We start from the raw sequence: 27397 nt of genomic DNA, 5'->3' as shown, positions 1-27397 counted from the left end.
CATTCCGTGCTTAGCGAAGACGCAATATAAAAACAGTCATAAATAACACGTGCTTGATATACAGTATCATACACTTGCGTGCAGTTATGAAGCCTGTTTCGCTTTCAACATCCAAAATTATATCATGGAGAATTGTGAGATCATCTGAGGCTTTTTTCCACGCAGAAAAAAAAAACACATAACTCAGACTGTTTGCATCTTGTCGGCTTCTCAAGTCACTTATAAAAACTCATCGAAATGACTTAGGAACACAAATGTACCCTGATTTCAAAACTAAGAAAAACACGGTGTGAAGCTTCTCATGAAATTAATCACTTCATAGCAACACTTCAGCAAATAAAGTTTAAGTTTAAGATTTTTTTTTTTTTTTTGAGAAGCCTCCGATGGAAACATGAAACATCATTCTGTTGACGATTTGCAATGAGTCATGAGTTCGGCGAATGGCAGTGCATCAAGGTCGCTCGAAATGACATTCCGTTACCTCCAGAACCTGGTCGCGACACCGTAGAAACTGTTTCCGATTCGAAAACTTCTTCCACGGGAGCGGGCGTCGTAGTAGTGGTAGACGAACTTCCCCGATTGCATCCTTGAATATCTGAAGAAGTCCAACAAATGAATCGTCATGTTCGTTTGAGTGAGAAGATTTGCATTGAGGGTCTCTCTTCGAAGCAGCAGTTAAGCTGATTTCGTAATTAGAAAGGTACTATTGATGCGACAGAGTGGTGAAATAAGCCTTACGTAATTAGATGATGTTGTATTCAGTCAGCATTCGCCTTTTCATGCTGCCTATCACCCAAAGGACAAAGTTTTTTTTATCTTTTTTCTTTTTTAGTTAGTCATGAAATATATGTTGCAAACCAAGATTCCAAGATAGCATTCAAAATGGCCCCTAAAAACATTCAAAATGGCCCCTTGCCTATAACTCTCAATATCTCTTTCACATCGTACTTTAGTTCTATGAATACAACAATTAGATTATTTGGGTACCTGCAAAGATTGAGGATTCTTTGGCCTGCTTTCAAACCGGTTGATTCTATTGTGTCTGATATCGGACTGCTCATTTTTGCGTTTAAGTCTTGCGTGTCTGTAGCTCTTTTTATTCAGCAAATGTCCAACTCGTTACACACAAAGAGAGTATGTCCACCGTAGCTTTACTAACTGAATTATTGGACTGCACTGTAAGTGCGTTAAGTAGTATTCCAACTTCTGCTGCATAAGTGGCACCTGCTTTTTAGTGAGGGTTTTGCAGGAAATTTGTTTTAATTTTATGAAAAAGGCGCATGCATAGAAATCAATATTTCAAGGTAATAAGTACATTGGATACAAGCAGTTGAATGACATTTACGAATCGTGTATACCACTCTCTGTAGACAAACAAAAATATGACACTCCATAGATGAACGTGGTTTCTCTTTTTAGGGTCCAAATGCTGTTTGAACTAGATTGACGACTCATTGTTTTCTTCCCAAACAGAAGATAGAAATGCAAAGGTCAGCTATAATGTTATTAGATTGATTGGAAACCTTCATCATCAATTCAGCGCCATCATAAACCTCTCACTGGCTCTTCTTTTTATAGGTAACCGTCTTGGATGCCATCTTGGATTCCCATCTTAAGCCTGCACATTTCTAAAGGTGTGCCCAAAATGTTCTTCAAGTTTCAAAGCAAATACGACAACTCTGTCATGATTATTCTTATTTTCAGTTGTAAAAATCAATCCCGCAACATCATGTTTGGCTGTTCTAAGAAATTCACTAAGGATGTAAAAATGTTCATATCACAAATTGGTTCGATTTTCGATTCAAGACGAGTTGCCTCGTCCATTTATCAGTAGGTAACATATTCACAGGTGCAGTTCATAACCAGAGCACCTCTGGACGGAAATAAACTCAAGTTACAAGCCATACCTGACTCATGACTGAATCACCCCTTCCTGCCTATCTTCTTTATCTTTCGAATGAAATATTACATGGATTGCTATAACGATTGGTTGAGGCAAACGTATGGAAAATTATTTTTACAAAATTATTTTAGATGTTAGTATTCAAAGGCTTACTTTCTGTTATTTGAGTAAATTTCACTCTGCATAAGATATTGGATTAAGCACACAACTAAGTAATTCTCTTCATTCAGTTGCCTCAGTGAGAAATGAATTAAAATCTGTTTAAAGCAAAAAATATAAAACACAACAACGAATGAAAAAGATACGTTCAATAGTCCTATTCATTAAAACATTTCCTTTTCACATTAGGAAATTATTTATGACTGGAAATCCGCGGGTACTCAGAGAATGCTCAGCAAGTAAGGTCACATACATCCCCAAGAATTTATGTTTCATGCCGCATACGTACATGAACTGAGGGGATGACCTGGATAAGGATTGCAAAATACAGGTTAACAGGCCACAGGATAGCAGGTCAAGTTCTATCTATAACAGATGTACAGAAAAATATCGATAAATGAAGGTGCGAGCCCGATATTGTACAGGTGTTCACTTCTTTGTGATAGTGCACCAAAACACGCAACACATCTGTACTCCAATAATAACCAGACTTTTTGGTGCACTCATTTTGAATCAGATATATTTAAATGGCCCTTATGACGCAATAAGGATCCGGGTCATGATGTCTCTCTACTTGAACTGTCATGATCTTGAAACATCATCAGCAATAATTCCAAATATACATAATTTTGGAGGATTTGACCTCAGTCTTTCCTCTTAATATTATCTTTGATTTGTCATACCTCCCTGAAATGAAGAGTTACGACATATTTCCTTTTACCAAGCGTATTTATTACGAAATGAATATAGATCGCAACTTGTTATGCCAGATTCTACATCATCCGGAAACTACGTGATTGGTGACAAATTTTATTTACCTCTTGCTTCTTCCGTCACTCCAGATTTCCCTGGTGCAGTCACGGCCGATTTCTAGTAACAGACTGATAAAGAAATTCCTTCCTTTTACATTCTGACAGCGCTACAATTCAGATTTTGCGAATGAGGCTCAAATAGTCGATCATTCACATACTCACCTGGTACTCTGCTCTGGAACAGAGAGTTTTGGATCTTTACCTTCTCTGATCAAGGTTATCATCGCCAATTCAGTTATTTTCATTTTGATGTGATTTTCTCTAACTCACCTTTAAACCCGTCATCCTAATACTACTTTCAGCTCCCTACTCCTTCTCCTTCCACATAGTGCTAACATTCTTTTCAGCCTCTTGAGATCACACGTCATTTCCAAAATACTCGTACCACAGAAACATACATGTTTCGCAACCTGACGTATAATGTCCTCTGGTTTGTGTCGGCAGCCTGTATTTCACAAATTATGAGGCAGTTTACTTTATTCAACCATAAGCTTTATCGTTTTTAATCTCTTTTATTTTATTGAAAGAACTGCCTTTTCCAGGCTCTGCGCTTAAGCACACAAAAGTGTCCCTGTCAGCCTCATGGTCTCGTATGAATCTGATTCTTCAAGGCCTGTCCAAAGTAGGAAATATTGTTTGTAAACAAAGTTTGCAAACATTTTGGAAGCAGCAGCTTGGAAGCTTTTGCAAATTGTCTTGGAAGCAGTTTAGAAACTGTTTGCAAACTGTTTGGAAGCAGCTTGGAAACTTTTGCCAGAAGTTTCCAAAATTTCTAAACTGTTTGGAAACTACGTTTACCGTATATTTGTTTCCCATCCAGAATGGAAAACATTTAGTGTTTCTGTGTGTATGTGTAAATATACACATATATAATGTATGTATGTGTTTTTACGTATACATGTATATATGTATATAAGCATGCATAATGTATGTATATGTATATATATATAATATATAGTATATATATATATATATATATATATATGTGTGTGTGTGTGTGTGTGTGTGTATGTATACGTGTATATATGTATATATAAATACATATAACATTCTATAAATATATATATATATATATATACATATTATATATACCAACCTGTTCCATCTATTTTCAATTCCGCCAGATGCAAGTCAGTGTGACATGCTCCTTTTTCTGAAAAAAAAAAAAAAAAAAAAAAAACTTCCTCACCCATCTCTTTTTCTTTCTCTTATTAATCTCTCCTCCATGCATTAAAACAGCCAAGTAAAATACCAAGGCTGCTGCACCAACAGGCATCCTGAAGATAACTGGAGTCTGGACAGGAATCATTGTTTGCAAACAGTTTGCAAACTTTGTTTCCAAACAATGTTTCCTAGTGTGGACCGGCTTTTACACTTTAGCTTAATGCCGCATAAAAATTTCGCTTCTAGTATCTGCATTTTACAACAAATCTATTCTACCCAAAGCTTGGAGCTATCTAGACCAAATGAGATAGATATCGGACTTATTAGCATGGCGCTGGCAGGTATTGCAATTTAGTACATGTTTATGCGTACATTGTAGCCGACTATGTGTTAGATAAAAAAAAAAAAAACTATCGGAAACGCAACATCGCACAAAAACGAGTTTGTTTGTGACTTTCAGAGGGGGAAAAAAATTAGTTCTAGAAAATTTTTCAAAATCAGCTCAGGCATTTAATCCATCGTGAAACAATTTGATGAATTGAACGTCGAATTTCATCAGACAACAACCTTCCATCTGTGCATTATTGCAATCATTTCCTTCTCCCTCGTATCATAATACTAATAATAAAGGACTGGAAAAAGCTTATTGATATAGAATTCACTCTAACGCGGGAATAACTTACACTGAAATGTGCTTCTGCGCTGGCCAGAATTCGAGTCGTGGCCTGATTCAGGAGTAGCCATAGATGGTTACTTTAACCGCCACCCGGCCGTCAGAGTCACTGTCTATCGTTGTTTCTAAACTAAGTCACGGTTCGAATCCCTGGCGGAAAAAAGTTATTCCCAATGTATAATAAAGTCGAGATTGAATAATATCTATGGCTTAAGTTTCTTGAATGTAAAAAAAGTCACGTGTTTTATAAATGACTATGCATATATATATATATATATATATATATATATATATATAATATATATATATATATATATATGTGTGTGTGTGTGTGTGTGTGTGTGTATGTAAATGCACTACGCACACACACACATATATATATATAGTCACTTATAAACACGTGACTTTTTTTACATTCAAAAGACTTAAATTTAAACGCGTGTAGAAAGAGAGCCAGTCTCCGGTGTGCAGAAAACTTTCAGAAATCTGTGTTCCAGTCGGTCCCAACCCAGGAAGAAGATCCGATTCTAGTTAGATGTTCAAATAAGTATATGTATACATGTGTATATATATATATATATATATATATATATATATATATATATGTATATACATGTGTGTGTGTGAGAGAGAGAGAGAGGGAGAATATATATATATATATAATATATATATATATATATATATATATCGAGTTACAATGTCCTTTAATATCTAATTTCGCTCTACCCTCGGAATTAATATATTTTCATATATGCTTTACCGAAGGGAATTTTTTCTCGATAATAGACTTGCCTGGACCAGGGCGCGAACCCATGGATCCTTTCCAGGAACGTCAGTAGTAGGTAAAAGCTTCACTGACGTTCCTGGATTTGAAAGGATCCATGGGTTCGCGCCCTGGTCCAGGCAAGTCTATTATCGAGAAAAAATTCCCCTCCGGTTAAGCAATATATGAAAATATTAATTAATTCCGAGGTAGAGCGAATTAGATATTAAAGGACATTGTAGCTCGATATGTGTATATGAATCACGGAAATGTGGATATGACTTATATATATATATATATATATATATATATATATATATATATATAATATATATATATATATATATATGGTCACAAACGTCATATTTAGGTATTTTTCTCTTTTCCTTCCCTCTAACAAGTTTGAACTTTGGAAGTAACGTAGAATTTTGGAACAGTTTAGAATTTTGGGAAATAAGGGAATAAGGTTGTTTTGGAAAAACATGTACCTTTTGCCCATATCATAAAAAGTCCCCAAAAGTCTGTGACATGTCGTATATGTAATTTTAGGGATAATGGGCAGCGCCGCCGAGAAAGTCATTTTAGGAGTCTCCATATGCTTAACGCAGAAGCAAATCTGTTTTCCTCCCTCACCCGCCATTGAGAAGGATACTCGGGGTCATTAGCGGTCAATCACTAGAGAGTGTTCACCTTCTGAACCCATGCACTGCATCCTCGAAATTAGTTTTCCCTCTGACCTGACCCTTGTCAATCCTCAGGTAGTTTCCCCACTCATTTATTCCTTCATACAGCACTGATTTATTCTTTGTTTTCCTTGTCTGTTCTCTGAGGCACTGGCCCTCGTGTGACTTCTATTCCAAATACCTGTCAAATTTGAAGCATCCTAATAGGACCTCAAAAAATAGATAAGCCATGTTTGATCACAACAAGAAGACAATGACTCTATTGTGTCTGGTATATAGAGAGGCAGCGCTGCCGTGTATAGTAGTAGTTCAAGTCAAGGAGACAGGAATCAGTGCCAGATGGTCTGTCGTATAGACGACGCTCCCCCTTGTCAGTAGAATATGATGCTGATCGTTACTCTGTTCACATATGCCCTTGTTACTTGTCGGTACCTGAGGACTCAACGAGAAGTCCGTACTTCGACTCCCTTCGATGTTGAACCTTTGGAAGGTTGGGTGTGTATACCATCACTAATGATCGGCTGTGCCATGAACTTATAACCGGAAACGCATCTCCTTCTGTCACCACATTCTCCCTGGGTTTGTTTGTTTTGGTTTGTTTGTTTGTATAGTGTTTTTACGTTGCATGGAACCAGTGGTCATTCAGCAACGGGACCAACGTGACTTCCGAACCACGTCGAGAGTGAACTTTTATTACCAGAAATACACATCTCTCACACCTCAATGGAATGGCCAAGAATCGAACTCGCGACCCCCGTCTCCCTGGGTTTGGACCGATAGCGACACCGATTTCCATTGAAGTTTTCTGCACACCGGAGACTTGCTCTGTTTCTACACATGTCTCGTCCATGGACTAAGGTAAAGTGAATGGAAGTTGTACGTCGGCCTCACTATATTCCCATACTTTGTTTCTAGCCGTCCCACTGTTCTCCAAGCCCTTAACTTCGCAATCTCCCTTAGAAATGTCCATTGTGTGTCCTCCGGTAAACGTCAATGTAAGTTATTGGAACACCAGATAACATAATGTTACCTATTACTACTGTGATAGAAATTATGAGTAATGCGCATAGATTTCACTTTCTGAAGTATTGTTGTATTACCAGGTGTTTTCCATTTGTCTTCAGTCGTCATCCCCCTCGTGTATTACAACGAAATTGCAGATCCGTTGTGTGTCATCAGTAGATCAATGGTGCCACCTTTTTTTAGCATTACCAGTGCCGCCATATCTGGTAAAACGTTCCAGGAACCAAGTGTGTAAAGTGTGCTACAGTTTTACCTTGTACCAGGCCCTTGCAAGCATCCTGATCCCTTTCAATTTTGATTTTATGATTTTAACCATTTTGGGAATAGTGTACATTTCTGCGGTATTGTGGCACATTGTTTTTGTACCTGTTACAGTAATTGAGAGTGCCATGGAACTTTATTTTTGGCTCTTGTATATATCTTCTGATCCCCTTTAGTGAATTATGTGTATTTCAGTGGACATTCTAAGTTTACCTCATAACCCTAGTAGTTGTCGGTAATTTAATTCCAGTAAGAAACTCTCTTTTCTTTCACTGGTAGGTGGCAAACTTAGTCAAATTGCACTCTGCGCCCACGTCCAAATTGGAGCCACCATTACCATTATCCCAGCCACCCTATCACGTGCCAATATTTTTATATGTGCATATGTTACAAGGAATATGTGAAACCCAGGGATTTCACGAAATCTCTAGGGCATAATGTGAAATAACCAATTCATCTACTCTGTTTAGCCCTGTTTGGTACTAGTCCTTTGTGGATCAAATGTGTAGATGAATCACTACTGTTTCACTGTATTTAGTACTAGCACGTGGGGGATCAATGTTCCTAAGCGAATTGGTCATTTCTACTATTCCTTGTAATAATATAGTATATATGTATATATATAATATATAATATATATATATATATATATATATAATATAATATATATATATACATATATAATAATATATAATATATATATCTATATATAATAATAATATAGTATATATATATATATATATGTATATATACTATATATATATATATAAAATATATATCTAGTAATATATTGTATATATAGATATAAGATATATATATATAATAGATTCTATATATATATATATATATCTATATGTATATATAGTATATATATATATATATATATATATATTTATCATATATATAATATATTACTCTGTGTGCTGTGTGTGTGTGTGTGTTTGGAACAATATCGACAAATAGTAAGATTAGAACCGTTACTTCAAATTTAAAGAAGATATTTGGTAACTGAAAAAAAGAGATTACTAGCCCGTGTGGATACAATGTTCCTAAGCGAATTGGTCATTTCACATATTCCCTGTAACATATATAGATATATATATATATATATATATATATATATGTTTATATACATACATATATATATATATAGATATATATATATATATATATATATATATATATATAGAGTATACATATGTATATATATAATATATACATATATACATGTATATATCTATATATTGTGTGTGTGTTTGGAATAATATCGACAAATAGTAGAATTAAACTCGTTACTTGAAATTTAAAGAAGATATCTGATACCTGAAAAAAAAGAGATTACAACATTAATACTCCCATGTTCACGCTCCCCAGTCAAACCCATTATCACCGAACAAGAAATATGTGACGTAGTTGCTTGGCCACATCCATTGATCATCCCGTGCTAACTTTTTTCACAAATCGGGAATTTCTCGACACCGAGAAGGCGTAGGCTGATGAGATACAAGAGAAATGTTCTCTCCTCTCTCTCTCTCTCGCTCTCTCTCTCTCTCTCTCTCTCTCAGAATAATTGGTTATCGTCGTACACTGGGGCATTGGCGTGATTTGTTTGTTTGTTTTTTTCTACGTAAGACGAGTACATTTCTAATACTAAAAGGCTACCGAAACGAGAGGCGAAATTGCCACTGACAAATGCAGAAATTTCTGGTTTTGCGCAAACTGTGTACCTGCTTATCACTCACATTCAGGCTGACATTTCCGGTAGCCTAAAGGGGCGACACTGGTCACCTTGAAATATGCTTGATTTCATTCGCAAACAGGCAAGAATATATATATATATATATATATATATATATATATATATATATATATATAGGTATATATATACATATGTATCATTCGAGCTAAAAATTCCCCTTCGGTACATATGTGAAAATATATCAATGCCGAGGTAGAGCGAATTAGATATTAAAGGACATTTGTAGCTCGAAATTTATATGAATCATGGTGATGTGATAATTATTCATACATATATATATGTATATATATACATATATAGTATATATATATATATATATGCATATGTATATATATACTTATATATATATATATATCTATATATATATGTATGTATGTATATATATACATATGTATATATTTATATATATTATACTTATACAATAAGAAATTAAACGCTGTATTTCCGCAGTTAACATACAAGTAGATGAAATGGAATATGAGGCTTACATTATTAATTATTATGTGCCAGTGTATATTTTTGGGAAATTCAGTAAAACATTTCAGCACATAATAATTATACACCCACTCTGTATGTATGTATATACATACATACATACATACATACATACATACATACATACATACATACATAACATACAATACATATATATATATATATATATATATATATATATATATATATATATATCAATGGCTACTGTAAAACTTCGAACATATGTTCAATAAGTGAGAAAACTTGACACGCAAATATTATTGTCCGTAGAAGAGGATTCCCGATTTTGACGATGCTTGAATGAACGTTACTCATTCTTCACCATTTACTGTTTTCACAATGATTAACCACAATTACTTACTTGTAATGGCGCAGAACACCAACAGCAAACACCCTTTCCACTTCATCGTTTCAAGGTAGTACGTCTTGGTTCCGAGAATTCCTCTCCGGCAAGAAAACAGATCTAATCTCAGAAGGGTCACTGATTTGAGGGATGTAGGCTCTTATGAACGTCTTGGATGAAACGATCGCATCAACACTACTGCAGCTCTTGCTTTGTTAACTTTAACACGTCACTGTGTGAAGGTGTAACAAGACAGACCAGTAGAACTTGATGTGTTTGCCACGCATGAAACTCCTCGTACTGCTGATAAAAGGGATACTGTGAAATGCCTGGCCTGAACTGTTGGGTGACGGTCTAGCGCTGGCGGGCGGAGTCTAGTGCCCTTGGGAACTCCACAGAAACAAGCCACGCCCAATTCTGTGACCGCCGACGGCCAGATCAGCTATTGCTGCGTCTACTTAGGCTAGATACAACCCATTTTCGTGTAGCACCATTTAAACTTTGAGCTCATTTTTTCTCTAAAATTGATTGCAATTGACGAAACCAGTCTCATATAAAAGATATACATCTCTAAGTACCCACATGAACTGTGGCTTTGTAGATATGTACAAGTATCTGCGTTTGCGTATGTGTTGCAGTCTTCGATTTGACATAAAAGTTAGTGTGCCTCTTGAAGGAAGATGATAGATGAAAATCCCTATCCAGTTACTCGAGTACGTATGTTGAAAACGGTTGTAAGTTTGTGTGTCTACCTTAGTATCTTACTATGACTCATTCTAAACATATGTAGGCTACCTGAAAAGTGCCACAGGTGTTACTCGGAAAACAAGTGTCTGACAAGGTTTTGTTTCATCGGACTTATTCCTGTAACAATGAATCACAGGATGTCGATTCCAACACAATAACTAACAATTCAAGTCATCTAAAGCCGAAGATTCAAAAGTTTCGGGGACTACTCTCGAAAGCCATGGCATACAAAATGAAAAGGGAAAAGAAATCACTGTTCTCTGATGATGTTAACTAATATATTTTGCTTGATTCTAATCCATAATGAAATTATTCCAACAGCATGCTGGTGATTGTTCTTGCTTATATTGTTTTTATTCTTTTCATATTCTTCTCATTTATTGTTACGTAGTTGGAACACAATAGGACATAAGGGGTTCACGATGTTTCATGTTACCACCTGCGTAAGTCCATCGTCCTAAACAGAAGACCAGAAAACTCACTTTCACTGCAAACTCTAGTCTAACATAAACCGATGTAAGGATTGATGGAAGGACTGGTGTCATGCTAAGTTCTAGTGCACCTGGTCAGCTGATTTTCATGTGTCCAATTCTTATTTTTATGCCTATCGTTACCATTCAGGCCCGCAAGATGACTGAGCATATGTCTAGATAAAGAATAAGAGATTTGTTGTCATAAGCGCATCAACACTTCATTTTTATCTACTTCTTTGTCATCTCCTCTTCTTCTACTCCTCCTCATTCTTCTTCTTTCTTCTTCTTCTTCTTATTATTATTTTTTTTTTTTTTTTTTTTTTGCTCTATCACAGTCCTCCAATTCGACTGGGTGGTATTTATAGAGTGGGGTTCCGGGTTGCATCCTGCTTCCTTAGGAGTCCATCACTTTTCTTACTATGTGTGCCGTTTCTAGGATCACACTCTTCTGCATTAGTCCTGGAGCTACTTCAGCCTCTAGTTTTTCTAGATTCCTTTTCAGGGATCTTGGGATCGTGCCTAGTGCTCCTATGATTATGGGTACGATTTCCACAGGCATATCCCATATCCTTCTCTTTTCTATTTTCAGATCTTGATACTTATCCATTTTTTCCCTCTCTTTCTCTTCAACTCTGGTGTCCCATGGTATTGCGACATCAATGAGTGATACTTTCTTCTTGACTTTGACAATCAACGTCACGTCTGGTCTGTTTGCACGTATCACCCTATCCGTTCTGATACCATAGTCCCAGAGGATCTTTGCCTGATCGTTTTCTATCACTCCTTCAGGTTGGTGCTCGTACCACTTATTACTGCAAGGTAGCTGATGTTTCTTGCACAGGCTCCAGTGGAGGGCTTTTGCCACTGAATCATGCCTCTTTTTGTACTGGTTCTATGCAAGTGCCGGGCATTCACTTGCTATGTGGTTTATGGTTTCATTTTTCGTATTGCACTTCCTACATATGGGAGAGATGTTATTTCCGTCTATCGTTCTTTGAACATATCTGGTTCTTAGGGCCTGATCTTGTGCCGCTGTTATCATTCCTTCAGTTTCCTTCTTTAGCTCTCCCCTCTGTAGCCATTGCCAATTGTCATCGCTGGCTAGTTCTTTAGTCTGTCTCATGTATTGTCCGTGCATTGGTTTGTTGTGCCAGTCCTCTGTTCTGTCTGTCTTTCTCCTGTCTCTGTATATTTCTGGGTCTTCGTCTACTTTTATTAGTCCTTCTTCCCATGCACTCTTGAGCCACTCGTCTTCACTGGTTTTCAGATATTGCCCCAGTGCTCTGTTTATTATTATTATTATTATTATTATTATTATTATTATTATTATTATTATTATTATTATTATTATTATTATTATTATTATTATAACTAAATTCAGCATCTTATTACTTTTTCAATAAGTAAATAAAATAAAAAACAGACCCATATAGAGTAAACCACAATTCGTTGCATGCATTAATATTTTTATTAGTTTTCTGGAAAAGAAAACTACTGAGATGGCTTTGCCTATCCTTCTGCACTTTTTCTGTCCGCCATCAGATCTAAAAAGCTAGTGAGGGTAGAGGGCTGCAAATTGGTATGTTGATCATCCACCCTCATATAATCAAACATATCAAATTGCATCCCTCTAGCCTCAGTAGATTTTACTTTATTTAAGATTAAATTTAGTCATGATAGTGCGTCTGGTAACGCAACAACACAGGCCAAACGGCCAGCTGAGAGTTTCATACAGCATTATACGCTGTACAGAACACTCGATTGCGCCAAAGAAACTTCGACGCATTTTTTACTTGTCTGTATCCATACGTCTGTTCATTTTCGAGCAATAATTGTCCTGAATTATAATTCCTTGATCCGGACTTTCGAAAGGTACATAAGCATTTTTAGGGCCCTTCTTTATATTGCCGCCATTATTGATAGCATACACAAGAAAAATTTGCTTTCTGGCATGCTGAAGCTTATGAAACTCAGATTACCATGTAACTTTTTCTGCATTGCTGAGAATAATGGAAATTAAGTTCTAGGTTAATCTGTGCTAAGTCATTCGAGAAGAAATGTTCACAGTTCCGATCATATAAAGACTGTATCATTCAATAAATCGTAATGTTGCGTAGGCTGGTTGATTAAAGAAAATGCTGTTCTACACTGCTCAGGAAATGGCTGGACTGGTGGTAATGGTTTGCTCAAAGACCGCTTTACTATAGTTTATTGTTTTTGACGATTTAACAAAACTCACAAAGAAGAATGATAGTTACAAATGATAGCTGCATGTCTCAAAAAGTCGACCAGTTCATTAAAATGCTCGTCAGCCGTGCATACAAACCTTGCATATGCAAGTACTTAGCGGCTTCGTTCAGAAAAATTTGTCGCAATGCTCCTCTCCATTCCCCTTTGTATTTCTTTGTACAATGCAATGCCCCTGTCTGGCCTAGACCCGAGTGAAAGGGAAAATAAGGGTGAATGTTATGAAGGAGCTTATTACCAAAGGAAGAGGCTAATCGTCTTCTTGAAATATTCGAGGTTATCAGAGCCATTCGAGCCAGCAAAACAGATTCAGGAAGAAAGCTCCAAAGTTTGGAAACAGAACGAAAAGTCACAAAACCGTGTCATCCGAGAATGACTGATTTCTACAGGGTAGTCAGGGGACTTAGTGCAATATGAAGAGGCCTGAGAAATGGAGTGACTCGCCTTGAGCCCTGGTAAATTTGGGTTGTTCAGACAGAGCCCAAAGAAAATGAAAAAAGAAATGGTCATGTGAGAGAGAAAACTAGCAGGATAGGCAACGGTGAAAAGAGATCGATCATTGCTCCATGTCAATATATAGATATGTAAAAGAATCCGAAAAATTGGAAGTCAGAAATAACCATGCAAATATAAAGAAAATGAGAATGAAAGTCATGTTGTAAGAAGGAACAGTAGAAACAAACAAATCCAGGGTAAAAAAGGGTTATGATGGATCGGCGAAGAAGATGACAATAAAACTCTGAGCCATGAGGCTTGTCTTAACGATGACTATAGGTGTCATAAGACGTGTAAACAATGGCCGTGTATGCTAAATAAAATCGAAAGCTAATAAGATATGAGAGCAAGATCGTGATTACATGGATTATATGGAATTACACTAGTATGTTGATCCATTCTACTGTCAGAGCCAGAAGCAAGGGGTCAGCCAGTCATTGGCATGAGACAAAGAAAAAATCATTCAAATAAAAATGAAATCTTAATTAATTAAGCCATTAACGTACAAATTGATGCCCGCAGTAGTGCCATCCTAGAGGTAACACCTCCATTTTGTATTTAACATCTCCATGCCGCATGAATGTTGAGATTTACCTACTGAATGGCCCTTCAGCTGGGCGCTACAGAGATGTCATCAAATTTGCAAGACCAACCAACTACGAGGAAAGGAAAAACTTTATTTTGTTCCCTTTCGCCGCTTTTCTGTCGCTCATCCCCTCACTGAGTCGATTAAAGAAAGAGGCGCGAATTTCCAGCACCCCAATCTAATCGCAGACAGACTGCAGTTATGCTATGATTACTCGGGCTCTTCAAAAGTAGGCCCAAGAATTATCCCCTTGTGTCTAAAAGGGTTCCGGCATGTGTGTGCAGTTCTAGAAGGGGTGAAGTGGCCTAGGATTCTTTTGATGTTATTTGCTCTGATTAAATGTAACCGGTTTTTATGTTATCTATGTTGTGCGTGATGTGATGAGCGAAGTTGTAGAGCGTAAAACAGCAAAACCATAGAAATGTGCAGAAAATATAATGATTAAATGTCTTAACTCATGGCTGAAGTGAAATGAATGACATCATGCTACAAAGATATCGTTTGCAGGTAATTACAAGTTAATGAAATGCAATCCTACAAGCGTCCTTTCTTTCTGTGCTAAGGAAATTGAGTTGATATACGCAGATTAACAATTGATAACATAGACAGTCAATCAAATTAGTAAATTCATTCATTTACCTTCAAGGTTCGTTGGTTGGGATTTTGCAGGTCTAAAACCCAAACTACCAGCAGAAGGGTAATGTGCCTTTTGCTCCCTGTTTTTTTTTTTTTTTTTTTTTTTTTTTTTTGGTCAATGGACCATTTGTAAACCTGTTCAAGGGGTATGCACTGTATAGCTTGCACAGTTGTGGCAACAAGCCCAACAGAGTATGAATAGGGCTACTGATCAGATGAAATGCCTTGGATTTAATTTCACTGAGAAAAGGGGCAAAAGATAAAGTATCCCAAATTTAAGAGCAATATTCCTAACAAGAACGGATGAGACCAGTAGAAAGCTTTTATAATTGTGATAAATAAACAAACTTGGCCGTGTGAACAGAGAGCAGTGTTTTTAAGAGAATTTTGAGAAATTTGAACGAAATTATAATCTCCAAGACATGTTTAAATAACCTGAACACTATCAGAAAGAATGAGCCATTTATTTAAGAGAAGATGGCTAGTGATCATTTTGGAGCCTTTGATCTTCATTTGGTACAGAATCCTCATTCGGAGGGGCCCACAAGATTAAAGTTAATGGACAAAGAAAGAACGAATTCGAAACTGAATAAGGACAAAAGAAAAGGGACAGGTTGTAAAGGAAGTAGAAATATATGGATGGTTTAATTGTCTAAAAAATCATGAATGAAAGAACTACACATGAGAAGTTCATGAATGCAGAAGAGGAAGAGTGCAGGTGAGAGAGCAGACTCCCAAGCAACACTACAAGAGATGGAAAATTATGCAGATGTTTCCCTTCAGATTTACAAATATATATTTGTTAAACGAAAGTCTCCTTAAGTCCCTAATGTTAGAACTCTTCTCTCCCATTGTACATTCACATTTGAATATGCTTGTGTGAATTAAGAGAAACTCTATATAAAAGGATTCATAATCATCCTAACTGGAGATCATCCTTTACTTGATGGATGCTGGCCAGGGCACTCATTGACTGCCATTTCAAGCAATGGAGCCTTTTGATAACACTAAATCGGTCTTGAAAGATGGTCGTTGCAACACTGTCAACCTAAAAGATTATTTGAAGTGAAAATGATTTCACAGGCAAGATATAATCTTTTTTCCTAGCACAGCGTATGCAGAAAATATAAGAATGTCATAAATTCGAAAGGATTGACATTAGAATAAGAAAAATTAAGTATTTATACCCGTATCATCGAGTTTTAAAGATGACCGATTGCAAAATGATGTACATCAGTGATTTAACAATACATTTTTTTGTTCTCTTTATTTAGAAACTTATTCCAGTTTCATAAGGTCATTCCCTCCCGCAAAAGTTATTCAAAAAGTTATAGTAACAAGTACGAAGATGACTGTAATGAAAATAACTGTCAGCTTTACAAACTGCTGTCCGTAATGGCCCAAAATGTGCTAGGGATCCCAAACCCATATTTTTATGCTATGAAAAGGCGTAAATCCAACAGCGGGTCAGTGTTTAGGACGTTTACTTCAAGATGGACGGGCGTTTGATAGGACAGCACTCTGAGTAAACTAGAAGTACAGATGCCGTGCAGCAAGCTCTTCAGAAACTTTTGGCAACTGGGTAAGTACTAGTGTTCACTGAACCGTAGATAGTTGTATAGGAGCTTTTACAACCCATTCAAAGTGGTTGGACTTCATCTGGTGACGTCTGATTGGTGAGCCAATGTTAGGAGGGTTTCTCCTTCAAAAACCAAGGGGGCAGTGCCATGCATAAACTGTCATTCACCATATGGTCTGGACACACTTCTGTCAAGTAACGGTCATCTTTGGTGTGGATAATTGAAATAATCCTTTTAGTTCAGACTTTCCCAGTATTTACGCATGTATCATCAGGTGCGAGTGTACTCAATAGGAGAATAAGGGAATAAACAAGAATTATAATCTTAGGCGGAATAGAATATGGACAGGCAGATTGTCTGGGAATGTGAGTCCCACTAAATTCAAAAGGCTCAAGATCTTGGCGCACAAGAGACACAAACTTCAGTTGGCAAACGGGAGGTGCTAAGCTGGAAAGGTATGAGCAAAGTAAGATTGAAGGCACACCCAGCCATGCTTTCATCATCAACGTTATTATGAAAAGTGAACATTAACTGCACTTTGTGAAGCGAGAAAGAAACAAGGTTCATGTGTTTTCCCCGCTGCAATGTTCTGTAAATAAGAAAATATGCGTGTCGTAAAACATGGTCTACAAATAAAGTTGCTTATGATTATTTAAAAGTTACAAGTTCTTATCCATATATGTGTGTGTGTGAGATCATTCACTAAACACATGTGAGCGTGTAATTATTTATAAAACGGTCAATTTACATACAGCCATGTCTCTTACGCGTTCATTAGAGTTAAGCATAAACACTTGTTGATAATAATGATGTAGGCAACGTCACTCTAGTTTTCATGATGAAACTTTCATTGCTGAAATATATAAAATCTCAAGTTTCTTTTTCAAATAAATGTAGTGATGCAATACTTTGAAAATGGTTTTATTTCGTTTGATATATTTGATCAAACGTAAAAGTTTTAACAAGATATTTTGAACAACGTCACATGTAAGTTACTAGCTAACCAATATGGCGCTGCTCGGGTAATCTCTGAATGTCTCTCTCTCTCTCTCTCTCTCTCTCTCTCTCTCTCTCTCTCTCTCTCTCTCTCTCTCATTCCTGTTAAGATAGTTGCTTCAGCTACATTGCCCAGCATTTTTGACATCTTATATTTCACCACCTCTTGGCCCCCATTCCTATCGGACCTGAACTTAGACTTGACGGTCATCAGGAGTGTCTATTCATCCAAGTGATGTCAAAAACTATGGATTAGACTCTAATATCTGTGGTTTTTGGTTATTTTTTAGTGTCACCCCCTTCCCACCCGTTTTCACAGCCCCCTTCTTATCAGGGTTGAATTTGGACTTAATGGGCATTGAGAGTGTCACTATTCATCTCAGCAACCTCGAAAACTATGGATTACACGGTTATTTTTACATGTCATCCCCTTCCCACCCCTTTCTCACCCCTCTCATATCAGGGCTGAGCTTGGACTTACAGGCCATCGGGAGTGTCACTATTCATCTCAACAACCCTTAAAACTATGGATTAGACACTAATGTCTGTCATTTTTTATTATATTTACATGTCAACGCCCTCCCACGCCCTTTTCGCCCCCCTCCCACCTCCCTCCCTATTGAACTTAAAGAGCATTGGGGGCGTCACTATTCTTCTCAGGGACTTCGAAAACTATGGATTAAACACTACGTAATATCAGTCGTTTTTGGTAATTTTTATAATACCCCCTTCGCACCCCCTTCTCACTTCCCTCCCCTATTGGGGCTGTACTTGGACTTAAAGGCATTGGGAGTGTCGCTATTCTTCTCAGTGACCTCAAAAACTACGGATTAGACACTAATATATGTTGTTTTTGGTAATTTTTACATTTCACCCCTTCCCACAAACCCCCTTTACCCAATCAATAGTCCAATTTTAATTCTGTTTTCGCCATGACCGTTCCAGGTTTGATGTTGACTAATATGTAAAATCTCATCAAAATCCTTCAAGAAATGTGGATTTGTATAGCGTTCATGTGAATTTGTAAAAATGAGGTGATATGAAAAAAGAATGGTTTAACCATGTTAGAAACGGCCCTTGAATTTTGGATTTTGACTAAAACCCTCCTGGTGAAGGAGGGGAATCTATGGTAAAAAATCTCGTCAAAATCGGTCAAGAAGTGTGAATTTGTATAACATTCTTACAAACAAACGCACAAATAGATGTTTTCTAATTTGTATACATAGACTATGGGAACAAAATATTTATAATGGTGGACATTTGAATTGGTAATTTTATATGGCAAGGAAGTGTCTTATGATGTTTCGAAAGTATAAGAATGAATCTTTTTTCAAAAACCTATTAGCCATCTTCTAATCAACATAAAAAAACATATGTTTGACCTTTTGAAAATACATTTACGGAAATTTTTAATGTCTCTACCAAAGGGCAGATACTAATGATCCGGACTAGTATTATTCACATTGAAGAGGAGCATATAACTTGCATCTGTAAGTTCTCGGAGAAAGGTAAAAGGAATATACACTGCAGAACGCTTCGCCCAAAAATTCAAACCTTTTAGGTAAGGCTAGAAAAGTTTTATTGTTCTATTTTTTTGTAGCATTCGTTTTCGACGGGAAGGTTCTACTCTCCCAAGACTGTCCCTCTGACGTTCCGTAAGTTTCTTGTGCCCAAGACTAGTTTTTTAGACTGTCAGCCATACAAGACAAAGGCTTAGATACTGTTGAAGAAACTTGGGCTAAATTATAACTTAAGCAATCTCCAAAAACATGCAAGTAGCAAAAACGTTAGTACCACGTAGCAGAAAGCCTCAAATTTAGCAAAAGTTGTCACTGTAGTAAGTTAGACATTACACCAGTCACCTCCTTGAGAGACTACCGCCAGATTCTTGAGGGACTGGCCTGACAGTCTGATTCTGGACCCCCTTCTAGGTACAGTTCCATTCCTAGCCTACATTTACTCTACAAAGTCTACATACATAAACATCTCTTCACTCTTTACACAATTGGTAGCACAGGGTACGTATATTGCAACTTTCATTCCCATTACATTTTGTTTTTATTACAACTGTTCAGCAGTTCAAGGAGTGATAGCTTTTCTGACATGGTTAGTGTAGAGACCTCTTTAGGTTTGGTAAACAGTTCTAGTAGGTAGCTACTTACGTCTTGGATAGTACTGTAGTCTTTCTACCTCTCTTTGATTAGTTATCTTGCTTGAGTGAAAATACAAGTGTGCTTTTTTTTTCAACTGTTCTTCCTCATTTTTAATGGTGTATTAGACATGCTTAATAAATATCACAAGGTTGCCTAGTGGTTGATTAAGAGATTGCCCTCTTATCCTTATGTTTTTCTTTATGCTTACCCCTGCTCATTATTTTCAAAACCATCACTACTATTCTTCTGGCTCAAATGGTTGGAGGCATCTTTGCTTTGCATCTACCACATTGAATAGTTTTTATTTGGTGCTTTGCCATGTTGTTTATGGATTCTGTTTATTTTTCTTTTGTATATAGCCATTTTCATGTTCATATCATTATTACTGTCCAGGCTTGTTTTGAAGTATGCTGTAACATCTTCATTGTATATCACTTTTGTACTGATTAGACAGCACCAGTGTCATGTGATGTAGTTTTACCCTTTGTAATATTACTGAATTATACGCCAGCATTCTACCAAGATTCTTCAATAAGACAAATCTAGTACCAAGAGCACCATTAACGACATACCGTTGCCAGATCCAAGTTTTTCTGAAGAAACCCGACTCAAATATGAAGGGTGGGAAAAATTTCACAACTTCCAAGGCTTTACTATCTTTAGTACATCCAGCATAACTTGGTCAACTAGTATATTATTTTGGATAAAATGTCCGCAGCTATGGTGCTATGATGTTTCTGCAAGCATTCATATTTGAGTTTAGGGTTTTTATGAAAAAGACTCGAATCATTCAATGGAGCGTGCCCATCATATTTTATCAAGTACAGAAACTTTGGTCTCTCAAATGAGACTCAGTTGAACTTATTTAAGGTTTCAAGAAACCAATACTTCTTGAATGCAATGCCATGCTTATATCAATGGTGTTGGCAGTGTATATTAGAAATGAGTACCCTTCTTTTCAAATGTCCTGTTTGTGGCAGGAATTAAAACTTTTGTTAGTGATTCATATATTGCAACCCAAACCAGCAATATTTTTTACTGCCTTTTCATCACGAAGACTGAAGAATCTGAAGATGATAGAAAATTATGTTTGGTGATTGTTGATCATTCTAATGCTTATCGAAAGGGTGGTTGAATTATTCTTCCAACTGACTGTGATAGCCCAAGAGCTTTTGGCTTTGCCTCTGGATCTGGTTGTTTCGTAAGCTCTAGCCCTGTATGTCTATCTGGTTTTCTCTTCTTGGGTACAGTGTTACAGCCTCGCAAATTTCTGATTGCTGATATCGGTAATACTATGAATAAAATTGTACTATAGTTTTACAGTAAAGTAAAGAAAAGCTTACTTTACCGTGGGAGGGTGAATACTTTTTTTCTGTAAACTGACATCATGAACTAATTCATGGAGAACATGAAACACACACTGTATTACTTTGTGTATTCAGGAAACAAAATTATAAGAAGCCAATATTACAGCACCTTATAGAATTTCTAAGTCAAAAGGCAAAAGCAAAATTTTCAGGCTCTGGAATTTACGTCACTAAATAAACTGAATGGTCCATCCAATGTCAAGACAGGAATTACTGTTATCGTCGTTCAGGTTAGGGAAAGAAGTTCCATAGGGTGGAAGTTAGCTTAAAAGAAAGTTGTTGATCTGTAGGGTATCCATGATGTTATCATTCTCACCTGTCAGTCGATTTCTATGAAATTCATAATGTGTGCCTCCATTTTTTACTTACCCTAAGTCTACGAAAATTGATATTCTTTTGCAGATACAGCTATGTTATAACTTAATCATATTAGTCAAAAATCATTCTAAAATACATAGCACATCATCATCCACATGATTTTTTTTAAATATGTTCTCACAGAGATTATTAGGAACTTTATTTATTACTTTTCTACATAGAAGTAGCCAAAAACAACCAGAGCTCACAATTTTCTCTCCATTTTTTAAATGTCAGACATCTAACAAAATAATGATTGCGGATTTAGTAGATCACTCGGGCTGTCATCAAGATAGACAAGTAAACTCACCTTTACATAAGATTCCATAGTCTGAACAACAGTTTCTGTAGCGTTGACATTTGCTGTTGCATTGACATGGTTTGGCTTTCAGGTAACGTTCCCCACAACGATCTTTGCATGACAGACAGATGTCGTTGTAGTCTGTGCAACAGTTACTGTAAATGGCACAGTTTGAACCACACTGACAAGTAGCTCCAGACTCAGACCTTCCGCATCTTCCTACACATGACTGGCTGCAGGCTTCTGTTGGAATTATACATTGGAGTGAAACAACACAAAAGAGTTTTGCAGTTCCTTACTTAAAAACATCGAGATATCTTCACACCAGATTACTGAAGCGAACAAAATAAGTTTTTCATGCCAACCAGCTTTAGCACATCACTGCCTCTGACCCGGCTCTAGGTGTTTGACTCTGTGAACTTTTAAAACACCTTTCCTTATAATTCATAATATTCTATGTCTAGCAGACACAAAATAGCCTTCACTATATTTTCGTTTATGCGTTACAGACATAGTCCCAGTCGTTCTTAGATTTTTTGTAACTGCATAGTGTGGCTGCTTATCCAATGATAATGTCTTTAGTTGAAAATCCTTTCAGAAAATGTTGCTTTCCTTCCAGTTTACTCTTTATTCTTCTGAATTACGAGCAATTTTAGTAATATCTGACAAGGTCTGTTTGATATGACTATTCTTCATCTGAACCTTCAGGCACTGGGCTTCTTTAACATTATTCATATTCCAGATTCCACTGTCCTTTGTTGAAGACTAATACTGTAACCGTCTTTCTCTCCGTGGTCTACCTGGTAATATTTGTGCGATTTTATCCATCAATGCAAGTGGAATGTATGCAGACTAAAACTCACAGAAAATAAAATGCCAAAAAACTAATTCATTCAAATAATGAATATTGCTCTATGAAAGCCGATAAACATCGTCAGACATTAATAATAAAGGGGAGGCAAGGAATTCACAGTTATGTTTTGAAGGAATTCACAGTTACGCTTTGAAGAGAAATATATGAATTAAATTTTTTACCCCAGAAATTATCTGCACCAGATTCTCTAATTAGTATAAACTAATCACTAGTATTATAAGCGTCGATTGAGAAACATCCTGAAGCAAACATTACGGCAGCTCCTGCAAGCAGAGCAGGATGGAATGTTATATCTCCATAGAAGGGAAAAAGAGAAGCCACTTTTTCCGCCTGAACTCCAACTGAAACTGAAATAGAAAACTGTTATTCAATCATCACACACATCTTACATGAATATTTTTTAGCTCTTCTTAATGTCACCATGTACACAGTTAGGCTGGCCCAGTTTGGTTGCCAAAGTTGATACCATTTGCTATATAACTTGGACGTCACTGTTACAACTTTTGAAGGAATGAATCTTAAATTTCGTCTTGAATCTCAAAGCGTACACATCTCTTTCATCCCTAGGACAACCTATTCAAATACGCTACAGCCTCATGCTCAAACATACTTATTTCAGCATCTGCTATACCTTGACTCCATTACTATATTTTCTATCATCTCCTGTGTGGCTCGAAAAGTTCTTTTACATAATTTGGTATGAGTAGGCCTATAAACTATATTCCATTCTCGCTTTTCTTCATAGCCAATATATCTATTTGAATTTGGACACCTTATTAAAATAGCCTCGCAACTTCCTCAACAAGTGTTTTGGTTGAAGATTAGCCTTAAAAGGGATTTATTTCAGATAAGAATCGCCGTACAAGAAACTATTGGATTTGAATTTGGGTTATTTTACCTTCTCCGTGAAAATGTAAAACTCGCGGTGCAATAACTTGTTTGCATCAAATCATATTTTCTGCTTTGTGGAAAGTCTTGTCTGTTTTGACCGATATTGTTCACACTTAATGTCTTCAGTAATAACTTATTTCATATGAAGTGCTACATTAAATACTGTTAGGGGGAACACAGTTAAAGAAATAAGCCATCTTTTCTTTTGCTGCAATGGCACTCTTTTCAAAGCAAAATTCTTCGACATCTAAAGAAATTTTTCTCCCCCCATAGATATTACTACCGGCAAGCGCTCTAGCCAGTAAAAAAAAAAATCTTAAAACTCTTACCTGTAGCTAAGATTATCAAAGCTAAAATCCTAATAGCAGCATTGTCGGTTCTTGAGACCACACACCTCAGCAACATCTGAACAGATAGAATTGTTACGTATTAGTACTAAGTTCAGGCGCACAATAGACGTAAAGCTAAGGAGCACTTTGAAATAACTGTCAGATTTCTCAGGATGTGATAGCCTTATCACAATGACATTTGAGTACTTGCCTTTTAGTGTCCTATATGTTTTTGCCAGAGAAAGTCAAGATAAACGGGATGGCAGGATGTAGTCCATATCTGTGCGCGGACACACGAATGTTTAGTGAATAGATTTCGTATGTACATCATTGTATTTACCTCTCTCTCTCTCTCTCTCTCTCTCTCTCTCTCTCTACACACACACACACACACACACACACACACACACATATATATATATATATATATATATATATATATATATATATATATATATATATAGATAGATATATATATATATATATATATATATATATATATATATATAATAATATATATATATATAGATAGATAGATAGATAGATAGATAGATAGATAGATAGATATTCATATATATTCATACATGCGAATTGATTATCAACTAACAATCCTTTAGATTCCACATACTTATATAGTGGCTTAAAAATAAGTTTTCCAGCAACTTTGGAGAGCACAGGGAGAATAAAGATTCGCCCGTAGTTACTGCTGTCTGCAGATATGACATTTATTGGAACAGGCACTGTATTACAAAGCTTGCGCTCGTCCGCAAAGATACTACATCAACCTAAAAATCTGCTGAATCTACCAATCTTGAGAGACAACACACTAGAAACCTTTTTTTTTTTAAACAAAGGGAAGAAACCATCAGGATCTTCTCCAGCCCAGCTATCAAGATTATCCAGAATTTTCATAGCATTCCTGGAGCAAAATACAGATATTGTCAGAATAAGTTCAGGATGACAAGTATCGGGGAGAGTGACATCCTCATCTGATTGCTTAACTCAAAAGCTTGAAGCCGTGCCGCCTTTTCCCTAGGGCTAGTAACTAATCTACCATCACCTATTAGTAAGTGGTGGAATGGAAGACGAGCCTAACCCAAAGATAGGTGATGCCAGTTTGATCCACTACAGATGAGGCCAAGTAATTCCTTCAAGTTTCCTCTTCAAGGAATTGTAATTTCTCTCAGCTGTATGAATCTTCAGTGTTCGTGAAGAAGAGGGACAAGATATTCTTTAACAGGTTAAGAAATCATCAGCTTATTTTGTTATACTGAAGGCTTGAGTTTCTTACTTAGGTGATCATAAGCGCAATGAGATGGTAACCAAAGGTATCAATGATAAATGAATGAATACATTTTTTATGATGAAGCAAAAGCAAATCAAAGTGTTGTGTCAAGGAAGAATGACAGAAGGCCCTTTTATGTCTTTGCCTTCGTGGAAATTAATCAGACTTCTTGTGTAGTAACGGATGAGTGGCAGAGTCTCCTATGGTGTTCATTCTCTAAGGTTTAAAAGAAATCAAGGAATCAAAAGAAGTACTTTTGGCAGAAGGAAAGTCTGTAGAGACAAACGGAAAACCATATGAGGGAAAAATGGATACTTATATGGCCAAATAAAAGGACTTTCTTAATATGAATCATGCTTGCGATTTTCGAAAGGACTCCTTCACTCCAAGAAGTATTTATTCTGCCGTAGTCTCTTGTGTAGGACAGGATACCTTTAAAAGCATTTAGGTATTTCCAAAAAAAAGATAGGTCATGAGTGGAATCAAACTAAAAGGAAGAGCCTGCAATAAATGAAATGCGATAAGAGTAATATTGAGAATTAATATAATGAAACATTCAGGAATTCATATATTGTGGTTGCTGATTCTCCGTTTTAAATGGCAGAGGTCAGTGATTTGAGTGCCTGTATCCTGAAATCCCAATATGTATTAGATTGGAATGACTCGGGTCAAAATAAATGTGCTTGAGTGCGTGTGTTTGTGGTTATGTGTGTATCGTTGCAAGAAAAACGAAATTCCAACTCAGTGACAATCACGATAATAGTAATGACAAGGTAGTCCCGCTCTAGCGATGAGTTTGGGACTCATTTGCGCATGTGATTTTGTGACGTCACCCAAACCGGTCGAAGCGACAATTTACTATTGTAAACAAAGGGATAATTGCCTTTGTTACACTTTGTAATGCGATTTAATAAGTATCCCTTCATAGATTTAAGCGGTAAATGCGGTTTTGGACATATGAAATAATGCAGTTCACGTGAATATTGAAATTGGAGAAATCGAATAGGCGAAATGTTGCATAAACAAGGTTTTTTTATGTGAAACATTTAGACACTGACAGGACCCTGGAGACATGTCACGAGATTTTTTCCACGGTTTTTTTAAACTTCCTTGTCTTGTCCTTGTGTGCATTTGGGTCCTCGTTATCAGTTGTTTTAAAGTTTATTTCTTTTTGTAAGTTGTCCGTTGGTGCGAGTCTGCCTTTCAGTTCATGTATTTTGTTAAATTAGCATAGTTTAATCTCAAGCCAGATCATCATAGTCCCACCCCATCAAAGGACACAGAACCTACCCAGTCGGGGAGAAATTTTCGACAACACTAGTAGCTATATTTTGCACTTTTGATATTCACTATCTATTTTAACCAATACATAATTCACTATCCACTACTTCAAGTTCTAAAGATTTGACCAAAAGAACTTACTTGCGGCACTAAATCATCTATCATTTGATAGAGAACACAGTGGCTGTGAATGAATTACTTTGTGGAATATGTATGCCCTAGGATTCTTTCATTATTCGCCATTATCATTAACTACACTAAAAATTAATAACACTCATCGTAATGAAGAGATCTGAGCAGATTTTCGTATGTCTTGCCGGCTGAAAATGAGCCCTGTTTATCCTGAAAATCCACAGCGCTCTCCTTCTCTCACTAATCTTTTGAGTTTCATCTCATTGATTTCTCACAACAGAAGGGACTAAGTAATACGGTTTGCTGTCTCTGTTTGACCTATTGTGGCATCCAAACACACTGCAAGTGTTTAACATATTTAAAGGATTAATAGGTACAATATCATTGCAAATTACCGAAAAATTGTTCTTATCATGATTGCGTGCGTCGCTTTTGCTCAACACAGCTGACCCACAACATGGCCGACTTCCGTGTTTACATCCGGGTCTCGTTCTGGATCGGAAACTATTTACTGAGGATACCAAAAAAGGGTGCACGTTACACCGCTGATCGAGAAGCCAACCTTTCCGTATGAAGGGGACTTGTTCACGTGGCGCCGCTTTCAGTTCGAGCCTGTAATCCGGACATAT

General features: G+C 36.6%; 1 protein-coding gene across 3 annotated transcripts in view; it reads right to left on the bottom strand.

Moving 5' to 3' along the window:
• The window catches only part of LOC135200197 (endoribonuclease CG2145-like), a 37578-nt gene extending 13392 nt beyond the window's left edge, over window positions 1-24186 (bottom strand). Inside the window, exons 1-2 of one of the 3 annotated variants that reach the window (XM_064228631.1) lie at window positions 24071-24186; window positions 21986-22219 (exon numbers count right to left, since the gene is read on the bottom strand). In XM_064228631.1, the coding sequence (XP_064084701.1) occupies window positions 21986-22219; window positions 24071-24146 (310 nt within the window). In that variant the 5' untranslated portion in view covers window positions 24147-24186. Of the gene's footprint in view, window positions 1-481; window positions 596-10056; window positions 10402-21985; window positions 22220-24070 lie in introns of those variants that run through there. The other 2 variants (XM_064228633.1, XM_064228634.1) reach the window with 2 other exon arrangements.
• Window positions 24187-27397: the final 3211 nt, after the last annotated feature.

Source organism: Macrobrachium nipponense, chromosome 26, assembly GCF_015104395.2.
Source record: "Macrobrachium nipponense isolate FS-2020 chromosome 26, ASM1510439v2, whole genome shotgun sequence".
NCBI lineage: Eukaryota > Metazoa > Arthropoda > Malacostraca > Decapoda > Palaemonidae > Macrobrachium > Macrobrachium nipponense.
This window is presented reverse-complemented; position numbering and strand designations above follow the sequence as displayed.